Source organism: Oncorhynchus mykiss, chromosome 9 (genome assembly GCF_013265735.2).
Source record: "Oncorhynchus mykiss isolate Arlee chromosome 9, USDA_OmykA_1.1, whole genome shotgun sequence".
NCBI lineage: Eukaryota > Metazoa > Chordata > Actinopteri > Salmoniformes > Salmonidae > Oncorhynchus > Oncorhynchus mykiss.
In genome coordinates, this window is record NC_048573.1 from 25,472,690 (window position 1) to 25,484,817 (window position 12,128).

The window sequence follows — 12,128 nt, forward strand, 5'->3', positions numbered from 1 at the left end:
TGACTACTGGGGTGGTAATCATTTAGGCAGGTTACCTTCGCTTCCTTGGGCACAGGGTCTGCTTGAAAAAAGTAGGTATTACAGACTCGGTCAGGAAGAGGTTGAAAATGTCAGTGAAAACACTTGCCATGCTTCAGTGTTGCTTGCCTCGAATGGACCATAAAAGGCCTTTAGCTCGTCTGGTAGGCTCACGTCACTGGGCAGCTCACAGCTGGGTTTACCTTTGTAGTCTGTAATAGTTTTCAAGCCCTGCCACATCCGACGAGTGTCAGAGCTGATGTAGTAGGATTCAATCTTAGTCCTGTATTGACGCTTTGCCTGTTTGATGGTTCATTTGAGGGCGTAACAGTATTTCTTATAAGCGTCCAGATTAGTGTTCCGCTCCTTGAAAGCGGCAGCTCTAGCTTTTAGCTCGGTTCACTGTAATCCATGGCTTCTGGTTGAGATATGTATGTATGGTCACTGTGAGGACAACGTCGTCGATACACTTATTGATAAAGCCGGCGACTGAGGTGGTATACTCCTCAATGCCATTGGATGAATCCCGGAACAAATTCCAGTCTGTGCTAGCAAAACAGTCCAGTAGCGTAGCATGCGTGTCATCTGACCACTTCCGTATTGAGCAAGTCACTGGTACTTCCGGCTTTAGTTTTTGCTTGTACACAGGAATCAGGAGGATAGAATTATGGTCAGATTTTCCAAATGGATCGCGAGGGAGAGCTTTGTTTGTGTCTCTCTGTGTGGAGTAAAGGTGGTATAGAGGTTTTTTCCCCCTTTAGTTGCACATGTGACATGCTGGTCGAAATTTGGTAAAATGGATTTAAGTTTGCTTGCATCAAGGTCCCCGGGCACTAGGAGCGCCGCTACTAGTTGTGCATTTTCTTGTTTGCTTATGGCGTTATACAGCTCGTTGAGTGTGGTCTTAGTGCCAGCATTGGTTTGAGGTGGTAAATAGACCGTTTTGAATAATATAGATGAGAACTCTCTTGGTAGATAGTGTGGTCTACAGCTTATCATGAGGTACTCTACCTCAGACGAGCAATACCTCGAGACTTCTTTAAAATGAGAAATCGCACCCCTCGTCTTACCAGACATAGCTTCTCTGTCCTGCCAATGCACGGAATACCCAGCCAGCTCTATAGTATCCGTTCAGCCACGACTCAATGAAACATAAGATATTATAGTTTTTAATGTCCCGTTGGTAGGTTAGTCTTAATCGTAGATCATCCATTCTATTTTCCAGTGATTGCACGTTGGCCAATAGTACGGATGGTAGTGGCGGTTTACTCATACATAAGTATTCAGACCCTTTACTCAGTACTTTGTTGAAGCACCTTTGGCAGTGATTACAACCTAGAGTCTTCTTAGGTATGAATTTGGGGAGTTTCACCCATTCTTCTCTGCAGATTCTTCTCAAGCTCTGTCAGATTGGATGGGGAGCGTCGCTGCACAGCTATTTTCAGGTCTCTCCAGAGATGTTTGATCGGTTCAAGTCGGGGCTCTGTGTGGGCCACACAAGGACATTCAGAGACTTCTCTCGAAGACACTCCTGCATTGACTTGACTGTGTGCTTAGGGTCACTGTCCTGTTGGAAGGCGAACCTTCGCCCTAGTCTGAGGTCCTGACGGCTCTGGATCAGGTTTTCATCAAGGATCTCTCCGCACTTTGCTCCGATCATCTTTCCCTCAATCCTGACTAGTCTCCCAGTCACTGCAGCTGAAAAACATACCCACAGCACAACCATGCTTCACCGTAGGAATGGTGCCAGGTTTCCTCCAGACATGACGCTTAGCATTCAGGCCAAAAAGTTAAATCTTAGTTTCATCAGACCAAAGAATCTTGTTTCTCATGGTCTGAGTCCTTTAGGTGCCTTTTGGCAAAATCCAAGTGGGCTGTCATGTGCCTTTTACTGAGGGGTGGCTTCCATCTGGCCACTCTACCATAAAGGCGTGATTGAGATGCTCTCCCATCTCCACAGAGGAACTCTAGAGCTCCGTCAGAGTGACCATTGGGTTCTTGGTACGTTTTTGGACACATACAAAGCTGTTAATTTGAGTCTAATAAAACAGAGACCATTTGATAGGAAACAAGCACAAATTAAGATCAGGTGTTGCCAATTAGTGGGTGCAGCCAACACAGCTGAACATACTTAACGTTCTTGGAACAATTTGAGAACATGACTTTAAATAGAACTATGAGGAAACTTGTAAAAAATGTTAGCCTGAAGTACTGAAATTCCCACAGAAGAACGTTGTTTCTTAACGCCCTCTGAACTATTTTAAAACATTCCCAATATCAAACCAGTTGGAGAACATTCCAAGAACATTAGCAAAATTGAAATTAAATATAACCATGTTTGAACTTCCTTAAATGTGCTGAGTATGTTCCAAAGCCAAGCGACTATCATGCACCATTCCCAGAAAGTTGAGGGAAGGTTGTATTAAAAACCACCATAGGACAACCACGCTCTCACAATAAATATATGGTTCTCAGACCATTATGTACTAGCTGGGTTGTTCATGCAGGAGCTACAGACTCCAGTAGGAAGAGCTTAGCCAACTGTCTTCCACGATGAAAAGGCAAGGTGGAGCTAACAGATATGGCAGCTCTGCTTCTAGTTCCTAAGCAACTTTGCAGTATTTAGTTATTTCTTACATTATTAGCCAATAATTGTTTTTATATTATTACATACAGCCGGAAAGAACTTTGCGTTATCAGAGCAGCAGCAACTCACCAGCATTACGACCAGAAATACGACTTTTCCAAATTGGATCATTTGTTCGTACCCCCCAGGGCAATTAAACTTATTCCAGAGGCTGCTCCAAAACACAGCCAGCGGAGAAGAGGTATTCGGAGTAGACTTCTAGTCCGACTCGGTAGGCGGGCACACCATCCACCGCTTCCGAGTATACTACTTATTCAATATTCAGTCTCTGGATAATAAAGTAGACGAGCTCAGGGCTAGGATCTCCTTCCAGAGAGACATCAGGGATTGTAACATACTTAGGGATTGTAACATGTTTCACGTAATGTCCCAGTTCATACTGCCAGCTGGGTTCTCAGTACATCGCACATATATGAATAAAGAACTCTCCGGGAAGAAGAAAGGCGGGGGTGTATGTTTCATGATTAACTACTCGTGGTGTGATTGTGATAACCTACAGAAACTCAAGTCCTTTTGTTCACCCGACCTAGAATACCTCACAATCAAATGCCGACCATATTTTTACCTCCCAAGAGAATTCTCTTTGGTTATAGTCACAGCGTGCATATTCCCCCTCAAGCCAATACCACAACGGCCCTCAAAGAACTACACTGAACTTTATGCAAACTGGAAACCACATATCCTAAGGCCGCATTTATTGTAGCTGGGGATTTTAACAAAGCTAATTTGAGGAAAAGGCTACCCAAGATCTATCAACACATTGGTGGTAGTACTCGCGATGGAACATTTTGGACCACTGCTACTCGGCTTTTTTTTCTCTAAATGCCTACAAAGCATTCCCCTGCCCTCCCTTTGGCAAATCTGATCACGACTCCATTTTGCTCCTCCTTTCCTATAGACAGAATCTCAAACAGGAAGTACCTGTGCAAAGTCTATTCAATGCTGGTCTGACCAATAGGACCAATCCATGCTTCAAGATTGTTTTGATCACGCGGACTGGGATATGGTCCGAGTAGCCTCTGAGAATAACATTGACAAATACACAGACACAGTGACTGAGTTAATCAGGAAGTGTATAGGAGATGTTGTACCCACTGTGACTATTAAAACCTACCCAAACCAAAAACCGTGGATAGATGGCAGCATTCATGCAAAACTGAAAGCGCGAACCACAGCATTTAACAATGGTGACTGGGAATATGACAGTCAAACAGACAAAACGTCAGTAGTCGCATTTCAACGGCTCAGACACAAGACGTATGTGGCAGGGTCTACAGACAAGCAAGGCTGTTAGCCCAGGCGGCATCGCTAGCTGCGTCCTCAGATAATGCGCAGACCAGCTGGCTGGAGTGTTTACGGACATATTCAATCTCTCCCTATCCCAGTCTGCTGTCCCCACTTGCTTCAAGATGTCCACCATTGTTCCTGTACCCAAGAAAGCAAAGGTAACTGAACTAAATTACTATTGCCCCGTAACACTCACTTCTGTCATCATGAAGTGCTGTGAGAGGCTAGTTACGGATCATATCACCTCTACCTTACCTGACACCCTAGACTCACTTCAATTTGCTTACCGACCTAATAGATCCACAGACGATGCAATCGCCATCGCACTGCGCTATTCCATCTGGACAAGAGGAATACCTATGTAAGAATGCTGTTCATTGACTATAGCTCAGCATTCAACACCATAATATCCTCCAAACTCATCATTAAGCTCGCGGCCCTGGGTCTGAACCCCGCCCTGTGATGGGCTGCCCACAGGTGGCGAAGGTAGGAAAGAACACCTCCACTTCACTGATCCTCAACACAGGGGCCCCACAAGGGTGTGTGCTCAACCCCCTCCTGTACTCCCTGTTCACCCATGACTGCGTGGCCACGCATGCCTCCACCTCAATCATCAAGTTTGCAGATGACACAACAGTAGTAGGGCTGATTACCAACAAGGACGAGACAGCCTACAAGGAGGAGGTGAAGGCCCTGGGAGTGTGGTGCCAGGAAAATAACCTCTCACTCAATGTAAACAAAACAAAGCAGTAGATTGTGGACTTCAGGAAACAGCAAAGGTAGCATGCCACTATCCACATCGACGGGACCACAGTGGAGTAGGTGGAAAGCTTCAAGATCCTCGGCGTAAACCTCACTGACAATCTGAAATGGCTAACCCACATAGACAGCGGGGTGAAGGCGCAACAGCGTCTCTTCAACCTCAGGAGGCTGAAGAAAATTTGCCTTGGCCCATAAAACCCTCACAAACTGTTACAGTTGCACAATTGAGAGCATCCTTTCGGGCTGTATCACCGCCCGATATGGCAACTGCACCGTCCACAACCACAGGGCTCTCCAGAGGGTGGTGTGGTGTGCCCAACGCATCACCGGGGGCAAACCATTCAGGACACCTACAGCACCCGATGTCACAGGAAGGCCAAAAAGATAATCAAGGACATCAACCACCCGGGCCACGGCCTGTTCACCCCGCTATCATCTAGAAGTCGAGGTCAGTACAGGTGCATCAAAGCTGGGACCGAGAGACTGAAAAACAGCTTCTATCTCAAGGCTATCAGACTGTTAAATCGACATCACTAGTCGACTTCCTCCCGGTTACGCAACCCTTCACCTTAGAGGTTGCTGCCCTATATAAATGACTTGGAATCACTGGCCACTTTTATAATGGAACACTAGTCATTTTAATTATGTTTCAATAACGTTTACATACTGCTTTACTCGTCTCATATGTATATACTGTATTCTATTCTACTGTATTTTAGTCAATGCCACTCCAACATTGCTTGATCTAATATTTATATATTTCTTAATTCCATTCTTTAACTTTTAGATGTGCCTGTACTGTTGTGATTGTTAGATACTACTGCACTGTTGGAGCTAGGAACACAAGCATTTCGCCACACCCGCAATAACATGTGCTAAATATGTGTATGTCACCAATAACATTTGATTTGATACCAAACATGCCCCCTGACAACATTCTAATTGGGATTCTATTAGAATTGTACGGTCTTGAATGTACTGTAACGTTTGGTGCCAAAGTGGGCCTGATTTTGCCAGAATCTGTTTATCTATGGCACTGGTTAAAGGGAAATCTAGTATGGTGCTGGAGATAATAAATATGAGGTTAAAAAGTAGTGGAATTCCCCTTTAATGAAATTGCAAGTTGGTCTTACCTTCTGAGGTGCATTGATGACGCCGATATTGTATCCAAACTGAAAGGAGCCCAATACAGCAGTGAACACTGAGAGAGCAAGGGTTCCAGTCACTGTCTGTAGTGGACACACACAAGAGGAAGACAACACCTCTGTTATCAAGGTTAAATTGTGTGGTTGCTTGCAGAGCCATATACAGTGCCTTGCGAAAGTATTCGGCCCCCTTGAACTTTGCGACCTTTTGCCACATTTCAGGCTTCAAACATAAAGATATAAAACTGTATTTTTTTGTGAAGAATCAACAACAAGTGGGACACAATCATGAAGTGGAACGACATTTATTGGATATTTCAAACTTTTTTAACAAATCAAAAACTGAAAAATTGGGCGTGCAAAATTAATTAATACTTTGTAGCGCCACCTTTTGCTGCGATTACAGCTGTAAGTCGCTTGGGGTATGTCTCTATCAGTTTTGCACATCGAGAGACTGACATTTTTTCCCATTCCTCCTTGCAAAACAGCTCGAGCTCAGTGAGGTTGGATGGAGAGCATTTGTGAACAGCATTTCACCAGATTCTCGATTGGATTCAGGTCTGGACTTTGACTTGGCCATTCTAACACCTGGATATGTTTATTTTTTAACCATTCCATTGTAGATTTTGCTTTATGTTTTGGATCATTGTCTTGTTGGAAGACAAATCTCCGTCCAAGTCTCAGGTCTTTGCAGACTCCATCAGGTTTTCTTCCAGAATGGTCCTGTATTTGGCTCCATCCATCTTCCCATCAATTTTAACCATCTTCCCTGTCCCTGCTGAAGAAAAGCAGGCCCAAACCATGATGCTGCCACCACCATGTTTGACAGTGGGGATGGTGTGTTCAGCTGTGTTGCTTTTACGCCAAACATAACGTTTTGCATTGTTGCCAAAAAGTTCAATTTTGGTTTCATCTGACCAGAGCACCTTCTTCCACATGTTTGGTGTGTCTCCCAGGTGGCTTGTGGCAAACTTTAAACGACACTTTTTATGGATATCTTTAAGAAATGGCTTTCTTCTTGCCACTCTTCCATAAAGGCCATATTTGAGCAATATACGACTGATTGTTGTCCTATGGACAGAGTCTCCCACCTCAGCTGTAGATCTCTGCAGTTCATCCAGAGTGATCATGGGCCTCTTGGCTGCATCTCTGATCAGTCTTCTCCTTGTATGAGCTGAAAGTTTAGAGGGACGGCCAGGTCTTGGTAGATTTGCAGTGGTCTGATACTCCTTCCATTTCAATATTATCACTTGCACAGTGCTCCTTGGGATGTTTAAAGCTTGGGAAATCTTTTTGTATCCAAATCCGGCTATAAACTTCTTCACAACAGTATCTCGGACCTGCCTGGTGTGTTCCTTGTTCTTCATGATGCTCTCTGCGCTTTTAACGGACCTCTGAGACTATCACAGTGCAGGTGCATTTATACGGAGACTTGATTACACACAGGTGGATTGTATTTATCATCATTAGTCATTTAGGTCAACATTGGATCATTCAGAGATCCTCACTGAAATTCTGGAGAGAGTTTGCTGCACTGAAAGTAAAGGGGCTGAATAATTTTGCATGCCCAATTTTTCAGTTTTTGATTTGTTAAAAAAGTTTGAAATATCCAATAAATGTCGTTCCACTACATGATTGTGTCCCACTTGTTGTTGATTCTTCACAAAAAAATACAGTTTTATATCTTTATGTTTGAAGCCTGAAATGTGGCAAAAGGTCGCAAAGTTCAAGAGGGCCGAATACTTTCGCAAGGCACTGTATTTAGATTTAAATATGTGTCTCTGGTTGTTCATAAAGGGAAACAAGGACTGTTGGATTGTGCCCATTGGTGAGGGATACAGAGAGGATGGATAACCTAGAAAGGCATGGTTTGTTGCAAAAACAACCTAACCCCCCAGACACACACGCACACACCTCTCTAATATCCACTATTTATAACTGTGATACCAATGGGAAAGGATCTTTCTAGCTGTGGCCAGGACTTAACTGTGTATCGTGTGATTGGGTGACTGAACGCTGAGTTCCATCCTAGTTCCCGTCTAGGTTGAAGATGACAATATATATACAGTATATATAAAGTATATTTGCGTTCTATGTTCCCATCAGTCCACAGGCACCTGTTACCATGGCGACTGACAGCTTGGGGCTCTGGGAGAGACTGACCAGGCTTTCCTAGTGCTTACATCTGTTTACCTTCGACACAGCAAGCTGACTGGCTCTAGCAGCCTTCCCAACATACCACTGAATTCACAATAGTTAAACATGGGCTGTAATGCACAGTTACTTAGTTCATATCCGATATTAACTAGATAGGGTTAACAGTTTCCTTCTCCAAAAATGTTATCAATATGTTATGTTATTAATGATAACATATACATGGTGTTCACTGTTATGTTTTATTTAAACTATACAAGACTGTGCAAAGCATTTCCCCTCTGAGGACATCATTCTATTCTATTCTATGCTATTCTGAAAAATGGTAGAATGGTTCATTAATAAATGTCCAAATGTGTGTGCATATTACATTAGAATCCTACACCTGGTTGAGTTTGTGTCGGAGGTGTGTCTGTCTGTGTTGCTGTGACATGATGACCTTGCAGTGTTGAGTACCCAGATAGGGCGTGTTTTGTCAACATAAAAGCAAAACAAAGGTAAAGTGTGTGCATGTGTTTGTCTAAGCAGTGGCGTAAGGCAACAAAGTAAAAATACTTTGAAGTACTTAAGTTATTTTTGGGGGTATCTGTACTTTACTTCTTATATTTTTGACTACTTTTACTTTTACTCCACTACATTCCTAAAGAAAATATGTAACTTTTACTCCCATATAGTTTCCCTGACACCAAAAAGTACTTGTTACATTTCGAATGCTTAGCAGGACAGGAAAATGGTACAATTTACATACTTGTCAAGAGAGAACATGTGGTCATCCCTACTGCCTCTGATCTGGTGGACTAACTAAACCCAAATGCTTAGTTTGTAAATGATTTCTGAGTGCGGCTCTGGCTATTCGTAAATAAAAAAGTAAATTGTGCTGTCTGGTTTGCTTAATATATTGAATTGATTTATAGCATTTACTTTCACTTTTGATACTGAAGTATATTTTAACAATTCCATTTGCTTTTTGATACTTAAGTACATTTAAAACCAAATACTTTTAGACTTTTACTCAAGTAGTATTTTACTGGGTGACTTTGCACTTTTACTTGAGTAATTTTCTATTTAGGTATCTTTACTTTTACTCATGTATGACAATTGGGTACTTTTTCAGCCACTGTGTGTGTGTGTGTGTGTGTGTTTCTGTTAAAAAGGCCCTTAAAGACCATGATTGACCTGCCAACGAACCAATCGCTGCTCCCGTGTGTCCTCTAATTACCTTGCCGGGGCCCGCCTACTGGGCGTGGCTAATCTGATAAAGTGAGGGAAATGGACACATGGGAGCAGAGCTAGCAATAAAGAAGTGTTTGCTGTGTTAAATAGTGTAAGTAGCTATATTTGAGAGTTGATAGGAAAGTCGGTTTTGCAGGGATTGATGTTTGTACTCGTTTGTGTGCTAGGCTAATCATTTGTTAACATGACCTGCCTAGCCTGCTACATGTTTGTAGCCCACTGCGAATCATAACGATGACTACATGGGAGCTGTTCAGTCTGATGCCATTGTCTCACACTTCAGCCCTTATTGTGCAGATATAGTGCATATTTACTGGTATAATTGTATGTTACAATGATGGTGCCTTTCCCACATTATTTCCAGGCCCAGTGCTTGATCTGAGTCGTATAGCATACCTGGCTAATGCTAGCTTCAGACCCTACCTGGGTCTGTTTACTATATAACCACACTGTTTGATTCAGGCACTGCAATATGATGCATGTTTTATATTTATAGTGTACAATTGAGAACATTATTTAGTTTAACTTGTGATACAGTAGTGAGTATACATGTATGCCTAATTGCCTTGTCTAGCCTAACTTTTCATGTTTAATTTAGATTTCCATTTCTCTTCCCTCCTAGAAAGCACACACCCTGTTGTATAAGTATCCAATGTGAAATGGAGTGCCTTGTGGTGACAAAAAAACGTGTCCTGACAGGCGTTTGCTCTGTTGCCCGACATCCCTGTGGTCCTTCACACATCCCTGAATCTAGTGTTTTAGTAGAGGTTGTCCAGACACTTCCTGTTTTTTTTGTGTGCCCGAGAGACCCACATTGTACAACAACAAAAAAAGAACCTAAGGGTCGTGTTCCATTTCACTTCATAGAATGGGCTTTACAACATTTCAACTGTAGCCTGCATATGTAGAACATATTGGGAAATACATATTGGGAAAGAAATGGGCTGATGTTAAGACCTTGTTTTCATCGTCTCCAGTTCTCTGAAGTGCCTTTTCTTGATCTTTTCTATTTTGCCACAAACTATGAGCAGGAAGAAAAATACAAAGATGCTGCAATTCTGATCATATTTTTGAATATATGTACTAGTTTAGTGTTTTTTGTATGAGCTGTGGTATGTAACACAAACCGGTGGAACTGGGTCACCTACCAACCCATATTCATCTCAGGCCTGACCTGTAAGCAGGTATCTCCTGGTCAAGGTCACTATAGGACAAATAAGGGCTCACATTGTTTTGACAATCTTCCTGAAAGTAGAATGTTTGTTAGAGCCATATATTTAGAGGGTCTGGAATACTTTTAGAATGTGAAAGTCTAATTTGAGACATTCAGTTACATAGCGTTTTTTACATATTCCCCGTGTAACGTTATTGGGGTTCTAAATGTAAATGCTCATAATGCCGATTCTGATGGATGAATAGCAATTGCTATAATTATTCTAAAATCACGTTTCATTCGCGGAAATTAGTTCACATTTTTAATATTCCATATTTCACTGATGACACATTTTTCGAAGGCGTTCATATGAACCAGTCATTTCGTCAGGTGTGGAAGAGTCATCCCTCACCTGAGATAAGAAAGTGAAAGGGGATGAGAACGAAGAGATAAAGAGGCAACTTTTAGCTGGGTGGAGAGATCAATTAGCCTATTGTAAACGTTCTTAATGGCTCTCTAAAACGTGGATTACAAAATGTAAATAATGTATGTATTTAATGGATATTTATACTGTTATAGACTTTTTATAAACAAAATATACATTTAAATTCACACATGCAGAGACATGGGTTAGGCTACTGAAAATCGGTCTCAATAGGCTATAACCTATGCGTAAATTCTACTCCATGCATCAGAGGCTACTCATTGTTAGTGAGCATGAAAACATTTCATATTTTCTTATAAAAACGAGTAATGTTGACAATACCTCCACTCCAAGTTGCTGAAACCCAGGCGGCATGGCTTTGACCGCGTGAGACACCAATTACAGTCCGTGACAGTTGTCCCGCTCCCCCACGCACACTCCCAACTGGACACGACGTGAAAACCCTCACTTGGAATATGGACAATAAGCCTGGCACTTGTATTAAATGTTGACCGGTAAAGTCAAATCCAAGGCTAAAATTGAAACACAAGTGAAAAGCGACAAGGTTGCAACAGTTCAAAAGTTTTAACTCTGAGTCTCCTCGCTTTGAAGTTCGTGGCGAGTCCGGGTCTACCTTGGATAGAATGACATTGGCGCACACCTCTCTTGGTATTTTCTAAATGAGAGAGGGAGGGTGTGAGGGGTGACTGGAGGGAGTTTCAGCCGTCACAGAGGTCGTCTTTTGCGGCAAGATGAAAGCAGGAGCTGTATTGACCTTATTCACCATTGGCTGAAGTCAAGAGGAGTGTTATCTGTACACAGAACGGCCAATGTGATTCCTACTAGGTTTGCACTTTCAGATTCTGTAAGTCTCCTTTTAAATATTGGACATATGTAAGTATGTGAAAAAGCACCAATCATGTGATGAATCATGCAATTGTTAAAAGCACTATAAAAAGTGCAGTAGGCTAGTTGGTCTAAAGTATTCCCTAACTCTTAAACCTTATGTGATGTTTTGCACTACCAAGAAGAATGGTTACAATTGGATGAAATGCAATTGAAGAAGACATTTCATTTTATTGATTAGATTGATACCTGGCAGAAAAATGTGAATCTATGAAAAAGGGACTGTCCAGATTTGTTGGCCACTGCGCTGCAGGGAATTACCTGCAAAGGTTGAACGCCTGGCATTTTGGAGATAATATGGAACTCAAGCCAATGTCCATCACCACCTATCTGGACTTATAACTCAACACTTCTTCTGGACAGCTCGGGGCTTGTCTGCATTGGACTGGCTCCCATTGT

At 42.3% G+C, this 12,128-nt stretch overlaps 1 protein-coding gene across 1 annotated transcript in view; it reads right to left on the reverse strand.

The window, feature by feature from the left end:
• The window catches only part of LOC110531822 (solute carrier family 2, facilitated glucose transporter member 4), a 33,104-nt gene extending 21,572 nt beyond the window's left edge, over positions 1–11,532 (reverse strand). The window contains exons 1-2 of the mRNA XM_021615262.2: positions 11,166–11,532; positions 5,848–5,943 (exon numbers count right to left, since the gene is read on the reverse strand). Of these exons, the coding sequence (XP_021470937.1) occupies positions 5,848–5,943; positions 11,166–11,198 (129 nt within the window). The 5' untranslated portion in view covers positions 11,199–11,532. The remainder of the gene's footprint in view (positions 1–5,847; positions 5,944–11,165) is intronic.
• Positions 11,533–12,128: the final 596 nt, after the last annotated feature.